We start from the raw sequence: 23,130 nt of genomic DNA on the forward strand, positions 1-23,130 counted from the left end.
TGACGGCAGAGCCACATGTCGTCTTCCTCTCTGGGAATGTGGAGGTTATTTCTAAACAAATGCAGCGAGCAGTGATGGCGGCCTGTCAGGGTCAGCTGGCCGCTGACCGTCTCTTTAATACTGATCTGTAAACACGTTGCTGCTTTCTCTCCATCTTTCAGTAACTTCTTCAAACTTACTTCCCAGATTCTGGGTGTTTAAAGTCCAGCCTGCTTTATATTTACAGTCAATCAGCTGAGTCAGACAAACACCACGCACAAACTTCCTCTTCAACTGTTTTTATTTTCAAAGCTGAAATTCATCAAACCAAAAAGCAAAAACAACAGACATGAATGTTCATCAACTATAAAACATAAAAAAGAATCTGATGTGTGTGTGAGCCGCCCGCAGAGTTCACATGTTGTCTTCGTCAGAGTCATCCTCCTCCTCCAGAGAATCCTGAAACACACACCAACATGAGGATCAGCTGACTGTGTGTGTGTGTGTGTGTGTGTGTGTGTGTGTGTGTGTGTGTGCAGTCACCACAGGTGCGTCCTGCTCACCTTGGCGTATTTCTCAGCTTCCTCTCGGACGTCTTTGGGCACCAGCTCGTGTCGTCCGTTTGTGACTGAGGGAGAGGAGACAGACAGGTGAGTCGGAGCCGTCGCCATGGCAACACGAGCATCAGCAGGAACAGGAAGCGGCGGCAGAAGAGTGCTTCCTGGTTGTTAGTAACGGCGCGCCGGTTTACCTGTTCAGGTTCGGCCCACACGCTCTCGTGTTCCGACTGATTTAACGACACAAACATCAAACCTGCAGATGTTTTAATCTGCCTGCAGGATCAGACGCAGACATTAAGATTTAATACGCAAATATTAAAACGCAGCTTTCACGTGACGTCGCTCCGCGTCACCAACAGTCTCCAGGTGTTTCAGGGGGACGTCAGACAGAGAGACACCTGGACAGCATGAAGACAGACAGGCAGGCGAGCAGAGAGACAGACAGGCAGGCGAGCAGAGAGACAGGCGAGCAGAGAGACACCTGGACAGCATGAAGACAGACAGGCAGGCGAGCAGAGAGACAGGCAGGCAGAGAGACAGACAGGTGAGCAGAGAGACAGGCGAGCAGAGAGACAGACAGGCGAGCAGAGAGACAGGCGAGCAGAGAGACACCTGGACAGCATGAAGACAGACAGGCAGGCGAGCAGAGAGACAGGCAGGCAGAGAGACAGGCAGGCGAGCAGAGAGACAGACAGACAGGCAGACAGACAGGCGAGCAGAGAGACAGACAGGCAGACAGACAGACAGGCGAGCAGAGAGACAGACAGGCAGGCAGACAGACAGGCGAGCAGAGAGACAGACAGGCAGACAGACAGACAGGCGAGCAGAGAGACAGGCAGGCAGAGAGACAGGCAGGCGAGCAGAGAGACAGACAGACAGGCAGACAGACAGGCGAGCAGAGAGACAGACAGGCAGACAGACAGGCGAGCAGCTGCATCGTGGTTTTGTGTTTGGTGTGAAACCGGCTGCAGCTGAAAGTTTTAATAAAACTCAGTTTCAGTCTGAACGGAGAGAAAAAGACGAAGTGACGGAGTCGTGTGTTTGAGATCCGGCAGCTGCAGAAGCATCAGACCGATTATTGATTATTATAACGCGTGTGTGTGTGAGCGTATGTGTGAGGAGAGTTCAGCTCAGGGATTGGTCAGACAGCCAAGAGGAAGTGACATCACAGGAGTTCAGCCAGTGAGCGAAACCTTTGGGACTCATCATCCCTCCCCGCTGAGCAGATGAAGCTGATCGACTTTATTGATCACTCTGATCTTTTTATCACTTTCCGTCTGATCCTTCTTCACGTCTGCACGTGACAACAGATCGGCGCCAATCCCCCAGAATCCTCTGGACCCGAGGCGCTGACCTACACATCGTAGTGATTTATCGCTTCTGTTCGTTCGAACCCGATCGCCGTCGCCGTCGCTCGGCTGATTTATCTCGTGTCGTTTTGCCCCGTTTGAAGAGAAAGTTACATAAATAATAAAAATACGTCGTGTTGATTTCTGTGCAGGTGAAACAGGAAGTAGAAGCTTGAGCAGAGAAGAAGAAAAGCAGAGCAGCGATTGGTCGCGTCCTTACCTTCTCCGACCCAGCTGAGCTCCAGCTCGAAGGCTTTGTCCTTCACCTCGTCGTGCACGATGTAGATTCTGGGGAAGTAATGTTACTGTGCTGAAAACCGACCACGTGACCTCAGTGCTGCTCTAAATCCACGTGTGTTAATAATAATAACAATAATAATAATAACAACAACAACAAATAATAATAATAACAACAACAACAATAATAAACAACAGATTGTGATTCTACTGAAACACACGGAGCAGGCGAGTGTCTGGCAGCACGAGCTGAGCTGCTGCTCGCTGTCGATAAAGTTGACTCACATTTTGGCGACCTCTTTGACCAGCTCCCTGCACGTCATCTCCTTCATCTGACACACAGACACAGCAACATCAGGACGAGGCTCGGCACCAGACCGCGGTCCGGCTTCAGACCGCGGTCCGGCTTCAGACCGCGGTCCGGCTTCAGACCGGTTCATCTGGATTAGAGCTGCGGCCGACCTTTATTTTCATTATCGATTACTCTGACCATTAGTTTCTGCGTTAATCGATGAATCGCAGAGAAAAATGTTTTCCTCTCAGAACTTCAGTTCCCGGCGAACGAGGAGCGGCCGGAAGCAGGAGCGTTAGACACCTGGCGGCCGATGAGTCGACGCAGCTCTAATCCGGACGTACAGATTCAGACTCACCTGCAGTTTCTCGATCTCCGTCTTGGCGGCTTGCTTTGCTTTTCCGATGGCACAGCCCCAGTAACCCTGAACACACAGACGTCTGGTTACTGGTCTAACTGGGACTCAAAGGGTGACACATTATTATATTCACTGTCTGCAGGAAGTCCCACTGTCTCTCTGTCTGGAGGACAGAGGCAGGAGGACAGAGGGACAGAGGCAGGAGGACAGAGGGACAGGAGGACAGAGGGACAGGAGGACAGAGGGAGGAGGACAGAAGGACAGGGGGACAGGAGGACAGAGGCAGGAGGACAGAAGGACAGAGGGACAGGAGGACAGGAGGGCAGGAGGACAGAGGGACAGAGGGGCAGGAGGACAGAGGGACAGGAGGACAGGAGGACAGAGGGACAGGAGGACAGGAGGGCAGGAGGACAGAGGGACAGGAGGACAGAGGGAGGAGGACAGAAGGACAGGGGGGCAGGAGGACAGGAGGACAGAGGGACAGAGGGGCAGGAGGACAGGAGGACAGAGGGAGGAGGACAGAGGCAGGAGGACAGAGGGACAGGAGGACAGGGGGACAGGAGGACAGGGGGACAGGAGGGCAGGAGGACAGAGGGACAGGAGGACAGGAGGGCAGGAGGACAGAGGGACAGGAGGACAGACTGACCCTGACTGAGGTCTGATATTAGAGTTTATAGACACTTTGCTGCTCTACAAACGTTTAGTTATGTTTTAAATCTTCTGAATTGATTCTTAAAAAAATGTAATTAAAAAACCCAATTCTTTAGTAATGAAAAAGCACCAGTAAGAGTATTGATAAAGAGCCGGGCCGATAAGAGTATTGATAAGATAAGGGCACGATCCTAACGCCCCCCCCCGCAGCAGCGTGGAGGACACGTTCACTGTAAACCTGTGTATATAATAGTCTAAATTTAAGTAAAACGCATCGTTTGTAGTCAAATAATATCACATGTTCATGGGGGAGGACCCCCAAACCCACGACCACATGCCCCCCCCCGAATAGTTTACTAGAGCGCAGAGTTCCTCACAGATCGAGCCTCTGACTTCTGCTCTCAAAGTGCATTTAACTTGAAAATGTACACGTTGTTCTTCCGAGCTCCGACCATGCCCCCAGGGTCCGAGCTCCGCCCCCCCCCCACCCCCCTACAGGGCCCGCCTCCGCCCCCACAGGGTCCGAGCTCCGCCCCCCCACAGGGTCCGAGCTCCACCCCCGCCCCCCTACAGGGTCGCTGCCAGAGAAGTCTGTTTACAGAAAGCTTGAAGACGATAAGTTACGAAGTTTGAACGTAATAATAAACCTGTGAGGTGACAAATCGCAGTTGGCGAGTTTCACGTAAAGTCCTTCCCCGGCTGTAATCGTGTTCTGGCTGAGCTCAACGAGTACAGATATTTCAAACAATCATTCGGGTCATTGACTTTTATTGATTATGTTTAGATACTGAATCTTTTCCTTTGATCGATATCTAATTTTTTCCACACGTTGGAATCTTAATTGTACAAGAACTCCCATTCGATCTGTTCAATAAGGGGGGCGTTTCACCACAGCAGACCCACGTCAACAACATCCGCCGCCGCATCACGCCGCCTAGTGTCAGCGTGGCGTCTTTTCCCAAGTCCTTGACCTCAGGACGTTTTCCATCGAGGGAAACGTTCAGGAAGAGACAGGACGGCATTTTGTTTTTTGACTGTTGGACTGGAGTTTGTTTTCTTAGCGGAGCTGTTTGAGTGAACTCATGAATAAATAAATAAATAACTGTTTTCACTTTGATGTTGTTAATATTGCTGTCGATTAAAAGTGAATTCATTTCTTAAACCCAACCGTCCCCGTGACGCGTGTTATTTAAAGCGCAGCTAAACCCCGAAGCGCCTCGACCCCGGAAATCCAGAAAAGTCTCGCCGCGGGCGGCGCTGGGACGAGGCTTCAGCCAGCAGAGGCGGCCGCTGTGCACGGCTATTACAATACGCAGAGTTCAGTACTTTGCACTGAAATGTCGAGATCTGGACCCGAATCCATCAACAGCACTGACCGAGCGCCGCCGCGGTTAACGAGCACGCCGCACTCACAGTCCGGCCCACAGCGGCCGTGATCACTTTGATCTCAGACCCAGCGTACCGACTGCAGCGTGTGCAGCCTAACATCGCCATGACAACAGTCTTTTGTGTCGTCTGCGTGACTCACGTATGAGATGCCGGACGGGTCGACCATGTAGAGCTGAGGACCGTCGTCTTTGTCGTACGAGCCCAAGATGAAACTGCAGAGAGACAAACATCAACAGCATGAACAGCGTGACTGCAGCCACGCCGACACTTCCTGTCCGCTACAGCCGTGTTGAAACAAGTCAGTGTTGGACCAGATCCCAGACCGGGACCGAGGAGGTGCAACAACACTCCTCCTCCTCAGTGTTGAGTTTCTGAGTTTGTGTTGTACCTGAACGCACCACCAGCTGATGAGTAAACCCTCTCACACTCATCTGAATTTTCTGCTCAGAAGAAGAAACCAGTGAGCTGAGATGGAGGCAGGTGTGTGTGTGTGTGTGTGTGTGTGTGCGCGTGCGTGTGTGTGTGTGCGCGAGGAGAGTTCAGCTCAGGGATTGGTCAGACAGCCAAGAGGAAGTGACATCACAGGAGTTCAGCCAGTGAGCGAAACCTTTGGGACTCATCATCCCTCCCTGCTGAGCATGTCTGGGACTACAGATGAAAATGAGCCTTTCTGGCTAACGGCACATTTTCAGAGAAGTTATTAATATGCACTGTCCCTGTCAACAAGGTATTAAACTAAACCAGAGGAAGCTGATCGACTTTATTGATCAGTCTGATCTGAATGTGTGAACGGCTTCGTGTTCATTTTATTCAGCCCGTTTTCTCTGTTGAGCTTCTAATGACTCTAATGCTTGTACCTGAACGCACCGCGCTCCTGAACGCCCGCGCTCAGATCGCTGTGTCTAATCAGCTGATGTGATAAACGATGTGAAGGTTTCAGACTCACCTGCAGCCAAACGGCCGCACAGCGCTGTACAGCGTGTAGGCGTGGACGTACATGGCCACTCTGTCCGACAGGTGCTGCAACAACAGGAAACACTGTTAGCTTAGCATTACACAAACACTTCCTGTGTGATCTGAAGGAGACAAACTACAACAGCGACAGGAAGCTGATGTGAGTCAAGCTGCTGTGCTGGCTCTGGGAAACCGTCTCGTCCTCTCTGGCTGTTAGCTTCACAGCAGCAACTGTAGCGACAGTTTGCTAACCCACAACCTCGCTAAGCTAACCCACAACCTCGCTAACGTTTAACCCACAACCTCGCTAAGCTAACCCACAACCTCGCTAACGTTAACCCACAACCTCGCTAACGTTAACCCACAACCTCGCTAACGTTAACCCACAACCTCGCTAACGTTAACCCACAACCTCGCTAAGTTAACCCACAACCTCGCTAAGCTAACCCACAACATGGCTAACGTTAACCAGCAGGTTGTTATTAAAGCTCAGTATTCGGACTGATGTCTTCAGCCTGAACCTGTTAATAAGACCTGTGTTTGTGAACATCTATCTTTGTGAGGGCCAACTTGACTTTTAGACGTTGAGGGTGAGGCAGAACTGCAACGATTAATCGATTAGCAGATCAAAAGAAAATTGATCGGCAACTATTTTGATCATCGATTAATCATTTTTTGAGCAAAAATGCCAAATATCATTCCAGGTCCTCAAATGTAAGAACTTGCTGTTTCTCTCAGTTTTATATCCCAGTAAACTGAATCTCTTCCTGTTAAAACTTAAACGAAACAAGTCATGTGATCAAGTCACGTGATGATGTCATGTGATGATGTCACCTCGTGCTCTCGGATATTCTGATCACTATTTCCTTTTATAGACCAAACGATTAATCGACAAAATTATCTGCAGATTAATCGATAATCCTCACTACTTCAAATGTCTGTTTGCAGGTTCAGACCTGGTTTTAAGGGTCAGGGTGGAACCTGGTCTAGATTAGAGTTAGGGACTAGGCAATGCATTATGTCAATGAGGGTCCTCACAAGTACAGAAAGACAAACCTTCAGTGGGATGTCGTGTCCGTAGTTTGATCTGAAGCTGGAAGCTTCTTCTCTGGCGACGTCAGCGAGCGAGCGAGCATCAGCCAACAGGCCGGCTACAGCCTGAGAGAGAGACAGGCAGGGAGAGAGAGACAGACAGGGGAGAGAGAGGCAGGCAGGGGAGAGAGAGAGAGAGAGACAGGCAGGGGAGAGAGAGAGAGAGAGAGAGACAGGCAGGGGAGAGAGAGAGAGAGACAGGCGGGGGGAGAGAGAGAGACAGGCGGGGGAGAGAGAGAGAGGCGGGGAGAGAGAGAGACAGGCGGGGGAGAGGCAGGCAGGGGAGAGAGACAGGCAGGGGAGAGAGACAGGCGGGGAGAGAGAGAGACAGGCGGGGGGGAGAGAGAGAGGCAGGCGGGGAGAGAGAGACAGGGGGGGAGGGCAGGCAGGGGGGAGAGAGACAGGCAGGGGAGAGAGAGAGGCGGGGAGAGAGAGAGACAGGCGGGGAGAGAGAGAGACAGGCGGGGAGAGAGAGACAGGCGGGGAGAGAGAGACAGGCAGGAGGAGAGAGAGAGAGACAGGCAGGAGGAGAGAGAGAGAGACAGGCAGGGGGAGAGAGAGAGACAGACAGGGAGAGAGAGAGACAGGCAGGGGGAGAGAGAGAGACAGGCAGGGGGAGAGAGAGAGACAGGCAGGGAGAGAGATTGTTTTACTATATTCGTGAGGTCCAAAAAGCTGTTGAGGGGTTAGACCTGGTTTCAGGGAGTGCTTAATGTAAAGTACGACAAGGATGTGCGTGTGTGTGTGTATTTCTCTGTGTGTGTGCGTGTGTGTGTGGTTACCATGCCGACGTGTCTGTCGATGTTGAAGATGCGTTTGTTGGAGCCCTCCTCGTACAGTTTGGACAGAACGAGCTTCTCCACCCCGAACACAACGCCGTCCTTACAGCGGATCGCAATGGCTGTGCTGAACGCAGACAGACAGGCAGGCAGGCAGGGAGACAGGCAGACAGGGAGACAGGCAGGGAGACAGACAGACAGGCAAGCAGGCAGGGAGACAGACAGGCAGGCAGACAGACAGACAGGCAGGGAGACAGACAGGGAGACAGACAGACAGACAGGCAGGCAGGGAGACAGACAGACAGGCAGGGAGACAGACAGGGAGACAGACAGACAGACAGGCAGGCAGGGAGACAGACAGGCAGACAGGCAGACAGACAGACAGGCAGGGAGACAGACAGACAGGCAGGCAGGGAGACAGACAGGCAGACAGGCAGGCAGGGAGACAGACAGGCAGGGAGACAGACAGGCAGGCAGACAGACAGACAGGCAGGCAGGGAGACAGACAGGCAGACAGACAGCGAGACAGGCAGACAGACAGCGAGACAGGCAGACAGGGAGACAGGCAGGGAGACAGGCAGGGAGACAGACAGGCAGGCAGGGAGACAGGCAGGGAGACAGACAGACAGGGAGACAGGCAGACAGGGAGACAGGCAGGGAGACAGGCAGACAGACAGGCAGGGAGACAGACAGGGTGAAAGAGAAAAACAACAACTCTCCGAGTCAGAATTTAACTGGAGAAGGACATTTTGTTTTGTAGCCGACTCTTTTACATCAGAACGTGAAGTCGTCCAGGTGGAGGTGCACCTGCGGGACACCTGTCCACTTCACGGATCGGTTCCTGCAGCACAGAATGTGCTGTTATATCACACCTCTACACGGCCCGGTGTGGTCCCTCTATCAAAAATAGCGTGCTGGTTTTGGCTCATTCAGGGAATTGAAGCAACTACAAGGAGTTTCAACTGGAAACAGTCTGATGCCTCCGTGTGGCCTACACAAGCCAACGAGACCGCCGGCGAGAAGACACCTGTCACCGGTCCGATTCCCGCCAAATCAGACGAAGCGATGTACGGCACGCAGACCGGAGGAGGCGGTCTGCATTTTCCCAGCGAGACGCCCGTCAGCCCGTTAACAGGAAGCAGGAGACGCCGCTGGCTTTGAACCTAACTTTGGATGTTGGCCTTGCTACCGAGCCGTATGTTGCCGTTGGCTTGTTATTAATTATTATTATTATTATTATAAGTCATAACATTACTAAGGAATGGCACCAGCCCCGACACAAAGGCAAGGTTCCTTGTAGTTGCTTTCAGTACCTGACAGGTGCTTCATCTCACTGGAACATGAATCTGTCCAGATCATTGATTTCTGGCTCTGCTCACGCGGGTCCGATACCGCCTGATATTATATTATATTATATATATTATATTATATATATTAGAGGGAGAGACCGCAGCTGACTCACTTCTATCTCACATATAAACAAAAATCACTTCTGACGTGTTCGACGCGCCGTGATGGGTCGCCTCCGCCACGTGACTCGTTTCTGAGTCGAGTCACAATCTGATGCAGTTTGGCGAGAACTGCTCGTTCTGTTAAGATGACGTGAAGCTGCTGACCTGCTGTTCTCGACGGCCTTCATGGCGTATTCCACCTGAAACACTCGGCCGTCTGGAGAGAAGGTGGAGGCCGACAGGTCGTACTGCAGGACACACACACAGGTGGAGACACACTTTACGTTAGCAGGCTCTCAGATTAGAACAGACACCGTTTATATTAATGTTTATACAGGACTGGGCTTTGTTACAATCTCTTCATTTATCCAATACATTTAGGATTAAATACAATAACAGTTGAATTCATTTACAGCTGAAAATATTAATTAGACCTAACATAAACCAAAATCCCGACAGGAAGCACCTCAAACTGATCCTTAAAGGATTCCCCAAATAATTAAAATACCAGTGTTAATTAATGAGGGAGTTTATGAGTTAATGGGTTTAGCTTTTCAAATTAATGGACAAATGAAGGAACATCTGGCTACCAAACCAAACTCCTTCATTTAAATTAAGGTGTGTTTTCAGCGTTAAATTAAAAGGCCAAATTTCTGTTGTTTCATCAAGTGCTCTGACTTATTAAAATCCACTTTCACCTCATGTGCAGTACACGTTACAATCTACTGTCACTAAACCTCGCATTATATCTCATCTCCCACATTGTCCCACTGGGAGCAGCACAAGACGCATGCTCCAGCTCTAACGTTGATTTTATCTGAATTAAGGCTGTTTGAAGAGAACCTCGGCTGAACCAAAACACAGAAACATAAAAAGGTTCACAAAAAGCGTTAAATTATCTTCTTCTGAGAGCGAACTTCAGCTGACACGCAAGGCCACTTAAATCTGATGTATTCTGAAGGGAGTTTGGCATGTACCGGAGCTAACTGTTAGTGCCGACTCTGCTTACACGTCAATATCACTAATTTATATTACTAAAAAGACAAAATCTGTGACGACGCTACAGCGGGATTTTGTTTTGTTCCTGTTAGTTTTAAAATTTTCACAGCAAACTGAATCTAAATCAAAGTAAAACTTATGGCTCTGTATACTTTCAATTTCAGTTTAGCTTCGGCTAGCAGGCCTCGTTGTGACTCAGCAGGCTAACACGCTAGCTAGCTAGCTAGCAGGCTACCAGTTATTATGAATGATTTTCAGTATGAATGTGGATTATTTCCCTGTAAACTGGACTAAAATGCGACACAGAAGCAGTCAGAGTGAAGTCAGAGTGAAGTTCAGCTCAAAGAAGCAGTGACACACTCACCCCGGTCCCGATGGAGCTCATTTTAAGACAAACTGTGGATCCTGTGAACAGCTTTCAGCCCGCCGCTCTGCGCTTCATCACACTGTCTGCGTCACCGCAGCCACACGCGAGCTTCCGGTTACAGCCTTCACAATAAAAGCCCCACTGATGATAAATGAAATGACGCAACATTGAGTTTCGCTTGACCTTGGAAACACCAACTGACAAAATAATTTGACCACAAAGGCAATTTACTAGCTGTTCAGGAGCTTTCGTACCACATGACTCTCATCAGCAGACAGAGACATCTCCATGACAACTGGAAAACCCGCATGTCACGTGATGCAAAGCTACTGGATGGACCCGGTGGGGAAATTATTTTGACAACACGTCTGAGGACTCTTACTGAGTGAAGCTCATTTCCTGTCCTGGCTTGACAAGCTGCGGACATTCACACCACAGAAGAAGTTTTCTTCAGGGCTGCCGCCTGCTGCTGAGGAGTGACGCTGCAATGACGTCACAAAACGACAGCTCTTATGAGCTGCGGTGAAATGTGACGTAACTGAAAACAAAATCATAAGAATATTTCACCACACTTCCACTTCAGGAGAAGAAACTGGCTCTTATATTGATTAAAACTCTGAAAACACAGATATAAGATGTGAAGCGTTTCCTCTCGGGGATCAATAAAGTATTTCTGATAAGCTGTGTTGTTTTTGCCAGCGGCCATGTTGATGAAGCGTGCTGTTGGGAAGTGAACTGTCTCTTAATGTTTGACTGCTCAATGTGGACTTCATGTTGCACCTGGAGATGGAAGTGAAACCAGCCAATAACAGCACTGAGCTCTGACCTCCCGTCCAATCAGACAGCGTCTTTTCACCCGGAAGCTCCCAGTAAACCGGTGACACAGAGGATTTTAGGAAAAGTGTCCGTAAAGTTTTATTCAGTCTCAGAATGACCCCGGCGGATTACAGACCTGCTGAAGCTTAAACAAATAAAAATGTTGTGAATTTCATAATCATCTCTTTTATTCTTCTTTTCATTTTATTTCTCCATCTTGAATCAGTCATGGAAGCTTTGGTCACATAAGAGTGAAAAAACATTCGTATACAGTGACTTTAAGAACGGGAACAAAAACATTTTCATTGTGATTTTTTTACTTTTACAATAAATGAAACGGAGCGACTGGCGGCGCTGATCAGACTGAAGCTCCGCCCTCAGCGACAGAAAACATCCGATTCAAGAAAAACAAGCTACAGTTAGTGACGATGACGATGATGAGCCTTCATTAGTTAACTAATACAAACATATACAAGGCTTTTTTTATTTAGTGACATTACACTTTAATGAGAACAGGAACCGAGAGCTGGACTCAAAACGCCTCACAGCAGCACAGGAAGTCCACCTCACACACACCGCCAAAGTAAGACGACAGAGAGCAGAAGGGGAAGATGAGGACAGAGACACGCTGACGGCTGAAGCAACAAAACTGTGAAACATTCATGTCTGTTCGAGTCCTGAAAGTCTCATTTTCCTAAAACAAGTGACAGAATATTACAAATCGAACTTCACGTAACAGCGACTGAACAGACCGAGGTCGTTTCCTCAGCCGCCGATTTCGGAGAAGGAAATCTCAGTCTTACAAATGAACATGAAACAAGATCGATGCAGTAAAATCAAGAAACACGACAATAATTCTAGAAAATTCTTGAAGCAAGTTTATTTTTACTAAAGCTCGTCGGATTCACCAAATAAGACAAATTACAGACTGTAGCTCTTATTTATGACTTACAATCTCATAATGACGAGAAGAGTTCTCTCATAACTAAGAGATATAAGAATAACTAAGAGATATAAGAATTACTAAGAGATATAAGAATAACAGAGATATAAGAATAACTCAGAGATATAAGAATAACTCAGAGATATAAGAATAACAAGGAGATATAAGAATAACAGGAGATATAAGAATAACAGGAGATATAAGAATAACAGAGATATAAGAATAACTCAGAGATATAAGAATAACAAGGAGATATAAGAATAACTCAGAGATATAAGAATAACTCAGAGATATAAGAATAACTCAGAGATATAAGAATAACAAGGAGATATAAGAATAACAAGGAGATATAAGAATAACTAAGACATAAAGCCCCCAGTTTGTTTATTTGGTGAATGCAATGAGCGCCGCAGATTTTAAAATTGAAATAGGCTGAGATTTTCTCATTTCTCTAAGAAAAAAAAAAGACTTTTATGACTCTTGGTAAGATGGAGGCTGTTGCCGGGTGGAGCAGCAGAGACATACTGGGACCAGTTCCTGCAGGATCAGCACCACCTCCTCTGAGTGACGTTCATATGTTTCTATTCTGATTCAGGGGGTCTGGATCTGACTTGCGGGGCCCGAACCAGGTGGGTTCAGTCAAACCTCCGCTGGTGTCGACATACCTGGGTCTGGTGCACTAATCCCAGAGAGACCGGATCTCATCTACACGGAATCACTTGGTGCGAGTCGCGGCTCAGAAAACCGATGCTGAAAAGCTGTAAATGTGAGATAATGTGATCCTCCCTGACGCCGGAGAGAAAACAAATCCCTGATCAGTGCAACCACCGAATGATCTGTGCGGTGAGACGCTGAAGCTTTTGTCTCGCTCGTACTTCATAAATTTATTACGTCTGTGTGTTTGTGTTAGCTTATGGATAGCTGTTAGCTAACGCTAGCTAAACTGTTACTGTTGAAACTAAAGTTCTTCTTCTGGTGTTTCTGTCAGTTTCCAAACCGCCTTCTGGACCGCAGGAGGGCCGACCCTGATTAGTCATCTGGATTTTATTTGGATTTCGAAACGAAGGATGTAAACGAGGTCTGGGAGTATCTGCTAGCACTGATCCGACAGCAGCTTCGACGTCTCTTCAGAGCTACAATCGGTCGCTCGTGATCTGGCTGATCTGACCCGTTTGTATTTACTGTCGACAGCATCTGAACGGAGACTCGCCTCGTGGCCCTGGAGCCGGGCTGCTCGGGTCCAGCAGAAACCGCTGGCTGCTGAAGTTTGATCGATTTGTTTAAGATGAATCTGAAATGGTGACAAAACCTAAAACATTTGGTGTCTTGTGTTCTGTTGTGATAACGAAGAGTTTCATATGAAAATCACTCAGGAGAAAAAGAGGCTGAGATCCAAACTGACCACACCGGTTCTGCTGGACCAGAACCAGTACAGGTGCTTCAGGACTGATGCTGGCCCAGTAGAACCAGTACACATGCTGCTGGAGAGAGGGGGAGAGGGTTAGGAGGAAGAGGAGGAAGAAGAAGATGAAGAGGACGGTGTCTGGTTAGTGATGAAGACGACTTCCTGTCTGTTTTAACCCTCTGTTCTCTCTCTCTGGTCCAGAGTTCTCAGTGTTGTTCGTCCGTCCGCCCAGGCTCCGCCCATGGTGGGCGTGTCCAGGTAAATGTGGGCGGGGCTGAGACGAAGGGGCGTGTCCGGCGTGATGTAGGCAGGTCACACAGTTAAGTGTTACCTTTCAGGACGCCCAGACAGCTCTGCAGCAGCTGCAGGTTCCCCTGCAGGTGAGAGGGGCGGGGTCAGAAACACAGGCATACAGGTGAACCATGTGACACTGTGAGGCGGGGGTAGCCTAGCTCCACCACAAGAGACAGACAATGAAACATGACTCTTTACCACAGGTTATAAGCATCTATGAGGTATCTACATTTAACAACAGGCAGCTGTTCACATGAACACAAACTGGTTTTACTGGCTGTCATCGTCCCGTTCATACTGGACGTTAACTGGTGTCCTTGTTTCTAATGGAAGTGATGGAATATAAAGTTTATCTGAAGTTAATACGAAGCTTCATCAGCCAAACGCATCACGTGGGTTTAAACTCAGTGAGGAACTTTGAAATCACGTGGAGATTTACGAGACTGAAGCTTCGTCTGAACTTCAGATAAACTTCATATTCCATCGCTTCCATTAGAAACAAGGAGACCAGTTAACGTCCAGTATGAACGGGACGATGACAGCCAGTAAAACCAGTTGCAGCCTGCCAGAGCTGGCTGTGTATCTGTGCCCTCCAGCAGTCAGTTGCTGCAGCTGCTCTCTGACCAGCGTGGATATCGAACTGGGCCGGTTCCCACAGACCTGGAGCTTCCAGGTGTTATTTTCCAGGCAGCATGGAGGAGAAAATGAATCAGCTGCACCCTAAGTTGTTTTAGATTAGAGAAAACCTTCTGTTTTCTAATCCAGTGAGTTTCGAACACTAACTGGACACACAGAGTCGTCACTTAGCTGGTCAGCTGGTTTAGTTCAGTTCAAACGGACTTCCCCACTGTGACTCCAGGACTTGTGGAGACGCTGCAGCTGTCGGTCAACAAACAGCTTCAATGCTAACTGCTGCTAAACCTTACATTCCTATTTCTGCACCATACAACCTGCAGAGCTAGGCCAACAGTTTCCCCCTGCTTCCAGTCTTTGTGCTAAGCTAGGCTAAACACATCCTGGACCAGAAACTGATCTTCTAATGCGACTCTACAATAACTAAGAGGATTTCCTGCAACGGTCGCAGGTCTCTGCAGTGATTGGTTACCTTGGCGTGTTTGAGCTCCAGCTCTGCCAGCTCCACCAGGTTCTTCCTGAAAGCTGCCACTCGTCTCGTCTTGAAGTCTATGAGCTCTGCGTTCAGGACAGAATCCACGGTTAGATACTACAGCAGGGTGCAGTAACACGCACTGACCAGCAGAGGTGGTGTTACTGTCGGTATGAACTGTGACAGCCAACCGAAACAGGATCACAAGTAAATGTAGTGGAAGGATAAATTAGTGCTTGGACTGTTTCACCTCCTGTCGTCGTCCTCTGGAATCAAACTACCAACCTTGTGGTGCTTTGTTATCGCTGGAGAAGTAAAACTAGTCTTTCATAAAACGTGGACTCTGCTGACCTTGCTTGGCGGACTCGGAGATCTTCTCAAACTTGTGGCAGCAGAGCTGCTGGCTGGTCTCGGCCTGCAGGACGTCTCTGTTTTTGGCTCGAGCTTTATCCAGAGCCTTGTTAGCGTTCTCGTAGTCCACCAGAGCCCGGCTCCTCCGGTACAGCAGGTCCTGCAGCCGGGGACATCGTCACAACATTTCACTGAATTCGTTTTTCAACATTTGATTAATAAAACGTTTTTCACTGAGTGGGCGACATGTTGCTTCATCACCACGAACACACACACTGTAGTTTATTCTGACACACACACACACACCGTCCTGCTGCCCCAAACACTCACTACAGCACCACATGTGGATTCATCCGCCGCAGGAAATAGTCCCCAACAGATGCTCTGTTTCCTCCTGTTGGTCTGATAGAAACTACAGCGAGCAGCTGTTTGAGGAAACTACTGAGCCTTTTTAAACAGGAAACTACAGATCTGTGTTTTTAAAGATTTACGTCTTCAGCAGGAACCAATGGGCTCGCAGCTGAGCGCCGCAGACAGGAAGTGAGACGGCACTGAGAGACGGACCGACATGTTGCTGGTTTGAGTCCGAACGTGAGATCTGATGATGGAATAACAGCAGACTGTGCTTGAACTGTCAGTAAGCACACACCTTTGCAGCCTGGGACTCCCTCAGGTAATATTTCAGCAGGTCGGCCAGCTTCAGGTCTTCGTCTGCTGCAACTCGAGCTTCAATCTTCTGTAAAACAACGACAGACAGAAACCTTCACAACCGGCTGTTCACCGTTTTACAATCAGTCGTTCAGGTGAAGAATCAAACACGTTCAACACGTCTCTGGACTTCTTTTATACACCATATGGCCAAAAGTATGTGGACAGCTGCGTTCTTTAGGGTTCAAGTCATGTGATCTGACAACAAACGTACCCTCGTTTTCTCAAACAGCTCCGACACTTTCAGGAAGAACCTGAAACAGGAGAAACAGGAAACAGATCAACAGGAGGAAGTGATGTCAGCATGGTGACATCCTGACAATAAATAAATAAGAGATGAGCCACAGATGCTTCAGGAGATTCACAGCAGTTTAAACACGTTTGTTCGTACTTGCAGACGTCTGTGGAGTCCTGCGTTCCTAACGTGTAGAGAGACGAGGCGATTCTGTTGATGTCGTCTGCAGCGTCTGAACACACACAAAGTTTCGGCTTCATTACAGACATTAAAATACAACAGTGATTCAGTGTGTCTGATCCAGAGAGTAGTTATGAATGGTTCAGATCTGAGCAGCAGAGGTGGAGTTCCTGACTTTTAGTCCCAAAACACTGGATCCTACAGTTCCCATGATGCACCTGGACAGTGTCTTCCATTAGAGCCTCCTGCCTGGTAAACAGCACGTCTTTCAAACTCCAGACTTTCTGCTATAAAATGAAGTTGAGTCTTACTTTTGTGCGAGCGGATCATTCTGTCAGATTTGGCCGAAGCATCTTTCACTCTGTTGTGATATTCTAACAGAAACGTCTTCTCGTGCTCAAAGAAGTCGTCCACGTCCTGAAAAACAGAGAAACGATAAATATGAATGAAATCTGACGCAACAGATATGAAACTACGAAACTCTGGTTCTCGCGTTTGTCACCTTGACTCCGGCCACCAGGACGCCGTCGGCCGACTTCACCACGTTCTTAAAGAAGTCCTCCAGCTTCTCCTTCTTGTTCTTCCCTCGTACACTCAGCTGTCACAGAGGAGAGGTCAAAGGTCGCACACAACAACATGGACAGTACACGGAGCAGGTACACAACATATTTCTTTCTTCAGCTTCTGTCAGAGTCGATCATTTGTCTTGTGGAGTAACATCGTCTCCGGTCCTCACTGCAACTCAGAGTAGATCGTTCATCTTTTGGAAAGAACATTTGTTCTTTTTAAATGTTGCTCGTTAACTAAATTGACTTTTTGTCTACATGGACATTTCTCTATATATGTTTGCTGTAAATATAATGTGTGCATATATTTAAGTGCACATACACAGGAGCTGTAAAGCATAAATATCCAACGCGCATGTGTGTGTGTGCAGTTTTTACACAATGTGTTGAGCTACAAAATGATTAAACATGAATTGATGTTTTAGATCACAAATCTATATTCAATCTTTTGTTTTAGTTTATGAAACAAGTTAAATTCTGTTCAGGTGATACAACTCAAACAGGTGAGTGCTTACAGAACAACCAGCTCTCGAGTCAACAGCTGAAATGTGCTCAGATCAAACAGGAGCAGAGTGAAACCTCTCAGCTTCAGAGCTCAGATCTTCATACTCGGAAGGTGAATCGTGTTGCTCAGTTACTGGACAGACAGACTGCAGGTGAGCTTCACCTGGGTGGAGACGTGTCTGGAGTCAGATTACATCCACAATTATTCAACGAAAACCCGATCTTTGTCTCTGTTTTGGCCCGCAGCGTCTCAACCAGCGTTGATGATAAAAACGATGACAACTTCCTGTCTCCTCTAACTCTCTCTGTGATCAGTCAGTGTAAATGTTGATGAAGTTGATCACACAGCTGCTGTCAGTAATCGCGATCTATGCTGTTACTGTTCACCTGGTTAATAGGAAGCTTTAGGAGCTGCCATCACAGTTTTGTACCGATTCAGTCGTGTCAACAGAAAGATAAACTGTAACTGTGTAAGTGTATAAACACACCTGAGCAGGAGGTTTAACAGCTGACAGACTCTCCACTGAAAGAAGAGATTTAACCTTTTGTGTACAAACTTGCTGGTTTCAGCCTGATGAACGTCAACTATTCACGGGAAGGTGTGTGTTTGTGACATCTGATCATATCGATATAATCAACACCCCTAAAATGTCCACACTTCGAGTCCTGCTGTCAGAAATCAGCAGACTAAAAGAAACTAATTTAACAGAGTCAGTAGTCGTATTCGACGACCGCACAGAATACAAATATTACAGCTGTCCAAATGTGAGGACGGTTTAACCTGAAGGTAAAAACGTCTTTCTGAAGCCAAGCGGCCCATGACTAACAATAATGAGAGGAGGTCGTGTGACAGTCAGAGACATTAGAGGACAGAATATTACAGCCTACAGCAGGTGATGTTACACCTGTCACTGACCCCGAGTCAGCTGTCAGAGGGAGACAATTAACAACAACGACTGAACTGTCCAAGTATGACGATAAAACCAGAAAATTAAAAAAAAACTAAATTGTCAAATCATGAGGATAAATTTTGGTTGTACGTATAAAGATTAAGGCATTATGATTCTAAACGCTGATATAAAATAACGTGTGAGGCGCGGTGTCAAGCGACTGAAGGCGTGTGAGGCGCAGCGTCAGGCGACCGAAGCCGTGTGAGGCGCGGCGTCAGGCGACTGAAGGCGCGGCGTCAGGCGACTGAAGGCGCAGTGTCAGGCGACCGAAGCCGTGTGAGGCGCGGCGTCAGGCGACTGAAGGCGCTGGTCAGGCGACTGAAGGCGCTGGTCAGGCGACTGAAGGCGCTGGTCAGGCGACTGAAGGCGCGGCGTCAGGCGACTGAAGGCGCTGGTCAGGCGACTGAAGCCGTGTGAGGCGCGGCGTCAGGCGACCGAAGCCGTGTGAGGCGCGGCGTCAGGCGACCGAAGGCGTGTGAGGCGCGGTGTCAGGCGACCGAAGGCGTGAGGCGCGGCGTCAGGCGACCGAAGGCGTGTGAGGCGCGGCGTCAGGCGACTGAAGGTGCGGTGCCGGGCGACTGAAGGCGTGTGAGGCGCGGTGTCAAGTGACTGAAGGCGCGGTGTCAGGCGACCGAAGCCAGGTGAGGCGCGGCGTCGGGCGACTGAAAGCATGTGAGGCGCGGTGTCGGGCGACCGAAGCCAGGTGAGGCGCGGCGTCGGGCGACTGAAAGCATGTGAGCGCGCGTCAGGCGACAGCGTGAGGCGCGCGGCGTCGGGCGACTGAAGCCGTGTGAGGCGCGGCGTCAGGCGACTGAAGGTGCAGTGCCGGGCGACTGAAGGCGTGTGGGCGCGGTGTCAAGTGACTGAAGCGCGGTGTCAGGCGACGGCCAGGTGAGGCGCGGCGTCGGGCGACTGAAAGCATGTGAGGCGCGGTGTCGGGCGACCGGCCAGGTGAGGCGCGCGTCGGGCGACTGAAAGCATGTGAGGCGCGCGTCAGGCGACCGGCGCGCGTGAGCGCGGGCGTCGGGCGACTGAAGCCGTGTGGCGCGCGCGTCAGGCGACTGAAGGTGCAGTGCCGGGCGACTGAAGGCGTGTGGTAGCGCGTGTCAAGTGACTGAAGGCGCGGTGTCAGGCGACCGAAGCCAGGTGAGGCGCGCGCCGGGCGACTGAAAGCATGTGAGGCGCGGTGTCGGGCGACCGAAGCCAGGTGAGGCGCGGCGTCGGGCGACTGAAAGCATGTGAGGCGCGGTGTCGGGCGACCGAAGCCAGGTGAGGCGCGGCGTCGGGCGACTGAAGCCGTGTGAGGCGCGGTGTTAGGTGTGTCAGCAGTGACTCACGTCCTGGTTGTACTCCAGGAAGACGTGGAAGTTGAGGTCTTTCCTGAGGACAGGATGAGCCGCCACACGACACAGGAAGACCTCGTGCATGGCGACGGTCTTCTTAAAGATGGCCAGGTACTCTCTGAGTGAAAACACAGCAGCCAGTGTGATAAACAGCAGACGACCTGCTGGTGAACTTTCAGCGGAGTTACTTTGTTAGTTAGTGACTCACGCCTCCAGCTCCTGCTTCATCTTGGTGAACTCCTCCTTCGTCATGGATCCTTCTCCCTCCCCCAGCTTCTGCAGCTTCTCTCTGGACGCATCAAAGTCTGGTCTGGGGGGGGCGGGGGGGATCTACACAACAACAACAACAACAACATTCAGACTGGGAGACATTTGCTCTATATTTAACTCTAGTAATGTTCTTTGTGTTTTGTGTTTTGACTGCTAACTGACCGAAGTGTTTCGATATTTATAAGTTGACAGAATTACGGGTTCTCATCAGCGTTCAGTACAAGTTTGAGGTTCTGCAGAAATGTCTGAAGAACATTAACAGTGTAAAGACAGCGTCATCTGCATACAAATGTATAATATATGTATTGTGATAATTGTGTGAATAATAATGGTTCAGAAAATAATGTGCGTGTGTGTCTGTGTGTGTGTGTGTGCGGTTCTTACGATGTATCCTGCGTAGTCTTCGTTCTCGACGAACGAGTCGTGCAGCCAGATGAACTCTTCGTGCTGTCGGACCACCGAGAACTCGTTCTGCTTAAAGTTAGGGAGCGTGCTCTGTGGAAACAGGAAGTACATCACCAGATCAGCTGACTAACAGAACATCTTTGTGTTATAACCAATTTCAAAATTCAAAAACATCCATAAGTATTGATCTGCAGCCTGAATCAACTCACCGGTTTTAACAATGTAGTCGAGCGATGAGATTCTCTCACATTAATTGTAAAAATGTTATTTTTAATATCAAAAATATAGACAGGAGTGTAAAACATGTGATCAATTTGATCATTGATTATTGGGGGAAATTAAATATACATAAATGTAAATTCAGGTTCAGCTGCCTAAAAAAAATGAACAGATTTTTCTGAATTAAAATCAGGAACAAATAAAAGAAACAACAGGTTTCTCTTGCTGTAATCGTTCCTCCTGTTCATACTGGAACTACTGGAACTACTGGTGGGTACCGTTCACATCTGAACCGGTACCCGGAACTCAGTACTTTACTCTCTCTGTAGCCTAATACAAAAATGTAATTTCAGTTGTAACAAATAAGTCCAAACTTCTTCATTTCAACCTTGTTATTTATTTAGAACATTTTGTTGTTTAAGGTAAAATAAACAATAATAAATACATAAATAAACAAGGTCAAATACGTTGTTGAGTGCACTAAGAGCCTGTCGTCATCAAACATCTCACTGTGGCTGTTTCTGCTGGTACTGATCCTCTATGCAGTATTTGGGCTAACGAAGCTCGGCTCGCCAAGCACCGACGTAATTTGGCCGGTACCCTTAAAAGTACCGAGTTCGGTACCCAGCAAACATTAACAGATCTCTTTATAACATGTTTACAGTGTCAGCGATGGCGTTCTGTGCAAAAATACACAGTGAGGAAGTAGCGAGGACCTCACAATGCAGAAATGTCCTCACACAGATAGTAACACACACACAGTCTCACCTTGGTGTGGACGGTGAACTTGACCTTGTCTCTCTCACTCAGAGCGTCAGAGATGTCGACCTGCAGCGTGGCGTCCGTCTGCAGATCCACGTTCACCGCCCGCGGCTGCAGGAGGATGACAGAGACCACATATCCCATCATGCACCACACCCACTGACCAGCAGACATGCAGAGTGCGACGGCCGACACAGTAACGTCCACAGAACCTGCCTCACTGTTAAATTCTCCACAAGCTAACGATGCTACCATAAACTAGCCTCCTGACACCTTCGGCTGTCTCCGTCAGTCACATGACACCTTGCGGGTCTTGGCGGTCCGTCGAGACTCTGCCGGATCAGTTAGAGCTCAAATCTTCCTGCTGTCTCACATCTGCTATTCATTTACATCTCCGCATCTGTGAGCAGCTCCTGCAGATCACGTGTGCATTGCATTGTGGGAAAACAGACATTTTTTTTAGACCATATTCTGATTCTTTCCTTAAAGCCACAATCAGCTGTTTTCTCTATTTTTCTCATCATCAGATCTCATGTTCGGACTCAAACCAGCAGCACGTCGGTCCGTCTCTCAGTACCGTCTCACTTCCTGTCTGCGGCGCTCAGCTGCGAGCCCATTGGTTCCTGCTGAAGACGTAAATCTTTAAAAACACAGATCTGTAGTTTCCTGTTTAAAAAGGCTCAGTAGTTTCCTCAAACAGCTGCTCGCTGTAGTTTCTATCAGACCAACAGGAGGAAACAGAGCATCTGTTGGGGACTACTTCCAGCGGCGGATGAATCCACATGTGGTGCTGTAGTGAGTGTTTGGGGCAGCAGGACGGTGTGTGTGTGTGAGTCAGAATAAACTACAGTGTGTGTGTTCGTGGTGATGAAGCAACATGTCAGCCAGGGCGGCTCGCTGATGTGTGTGTGTCATGTGACAGCCTCATGATTAACCAGCACAGCAGAACTGATCATTAGCAACACGTTAATGATCTGAAACAGACCTTTAGCTGCTAGCTCAGCCTGTGCTGCACCTGTTAGCCAGGTAGCTCAGTTAGCTGCTGAAGCTAACGGCCTGCAGCCGGGTCACTGTTTGGACTCTCAGCTGGGGAAACTACAGCTGACAGGCTGAAGCCCGTTAGCATCAGCAGCTAACGGTAGCCAACACGGCTAACCTGGCTAGAAAACCAGAGCTAATGCTAAGTAGCTGCTTTAGCTGAGCCGAACAGAACACAGAGCTGAGCCCAGCACACAGACAGGTAGCCCAGCGCACAGACAGGTAGCCCAGCGCACAGACAGGTAGCCCAGCGCACAGACAGGTAAAAAGTGAGCACTCACTCCCCGGTCCTCTTCGGAGAGGAAGTCGGGTCCGTCGTCCAGCCCTTCCTGCTGCGGAGACAGAGAGCACAGAGCCGTTAGTTTACCGACACACCGACCGCTCACTGACCGCAACACACAACAACACAAGCCGCGGGCCCCCCGGGGCCCCCCGGGGCCCGTTAACGAGCTGGTAACAGACACAAATAACCGGGAGAGGAGAGAAAAGAGTAGAACCCACCATCATGGCTGCCAGCGGGTGGAGACAGGAAGTGCGCTGACGTCACGACGGCCAGGCAGACGTTTTATTTCACTGAGT

The 23,130-nt window shown here is 49.0% G+C and overlaps 2 protein-coding genes and 2 non-coding genes across 6 annotated transcripts; all 4 read right to left on the minus strand.

Moving 5' to 3' along the window:
- Positions 1 to 262: 262 nt before the first annotated feature.
- psma3 (proteasome 20S subunit alpha 3) lies at positions 263 to 10,611 on the minus strand. Of its 2 annotated transcripts, XM_044166523.1 has the most exons (11): positions 10,455 to 10,610; positions 9,257 to 9,339; positions 7,644 to 7,767; positions 6,826 to 6,927; positions 5,762 to 5,835; positions 4,955 to 5,027; positions 2,776 to 2,841; positions 2,411 to 2,457; positions 2,109 to 2,176; positions 543 to 607; positions 263 to 438 (listed from the first exon to the last, which is right to left on the minus strand). In XM_044166523.1, the coding sequence occupies exons 1-11, from the start codon at positions 10,473 to 10,475 to the stop codon at positions 394 to 396; spliced, it is 768 nt and encodes a 255-aa protein (XP_044022458.1). In that variant the 5' UTR covers positions 10,476 to 10,610; the 3' UTR covers positions 263 to 393. The 2 variants fall into 2 exon arrangements, with proteins under 2 accessions (XP_044022458.1, XP_044022459.1); XM_044166524.1 differs by lacking the exon at positions 2,411 to 2,457 and having other exon boundaries at positions 10,455 to 10,611.
- LOC122862531 lies at positions 1,677 to 1,753 on the minus strand. The gene has a single exon (XR_006374764.1). It is a non-coding gene; the product is annotated as a small nucleolar RNA SNORD53/SNORD92 (small nucleolar RNA).
- LOC122862532 lies at positions 5,367 to 5,443 on the minus strand. Its single transcript, XR_006374765.1, has one exon. It is a non-coding gene; the product is annotated as a small nucleolar RNA SNORD53/SNORD92 (small nucleolar RNA).
- Positions 10,612 to 11,439: 828 nt separating the features above from the next.
- Positions 11,440 to 23,130, minus strand: snx6 (sorting nexin 6). 2 transcript variants are annotated; one of them, XM_044166521.1, is made up of 14 exons: positions 23,053 to 23,130; positions 22,833 to 22,883; positions 21,520 to 21,624; positions 20,512 to 20,622; positions 20,066 to 20,187; positions 19,852 to 19,975; positions 16,997 to 17,092; positions 16,806 to 16,911; positions 16,471 to 16,546; positions 16,294 to 16,333; positions 16,021 to 16,107; positions 15,372 to 15,531; positions 15,021 to 15,106; positions 11,440 to 13,995 (listed from the first exon to the last, which is right to left on the minus strand). In XM_044166521.1, the coding sequence occupies exons 1-14, from the start codon at positions 23,056 to 23,058 to the stop codon at positions 13,942 to 13,944; spliced, it is 1,224 nt and encodes a 407-aa protein (XP_044022456.1). In that variant the 5' UTR covers positions 23,059 to 23,130; the 3' UTR covers positions 11,440 to 13,941. The 2 variants fall into 2 exon arrangements, with proteins under 2 accessions (XP_044022456.1, XP_044022457.1); XM_044166522.1 differs by having other exon boundaries at positions 22,833 to 22,880; positions 23,053 to 23,115.

The sequence above is a fragment of the Siniperca chuatsi genome, linkage group LG15 (assembly GCF_020085105.1).
Source record: "Siniperca chuatsi isolate FFG_IHB_CAS linkage group LG15, ASM2008510v1, whole genome shotgun sequence".
Lineage (NCBI taxonomy): Eukaryota > Metazoa > Chordata > Actinopteri > Centrarchiformes > Sinipercidae > Siniperca > Siniperca chuatsi.

What these genes read in the sequence shown, in the direction of transcription:
- snx6 (XM_044166521.1), bottom strand. An exon ending in GACTCCACAGACGTCTGCAA is followed by an intron (nt 16,334 to 16,470) that starts GTACGAACAAAC and finishes CTCCTGTTTCAG; the next exon opens with GTTCTTCCTGAAAGTGTCGG. An exon ending in GGGAGTCCCAGGCTGCAAAG is followed by an intron (nt 15,532 to 16,020) that starts GTGTGTGCTTAC and finishes CCCCGGCTGCAG; the next exon opens with GACCTGCTGTACCGGAGGAG.
- psma3 (XM_044166523.1), bottom strand. Translation starts at nt 10,475, where the DNA reads ATGAGCTCCATCGGGACCGGG. An exon ending in AAGGCCGTCGAGAACAGCAG is followed by an intron (nt 7,768 to 9,256) that starts GTCAGCAGCTTC and finishes GTCTGCGTTCAG; the next exon opens with CACAGCCATTGCGATCCGCT. An exon ending in TCGACAGACACGTCGGCATG is followed by an intron (nt 6,928 to 7,643) that starts GTAACCACACAC and finishes TCTCTCTCTCAG; the next exon opens with GCTGTAGCCGGCCTGTTGGC.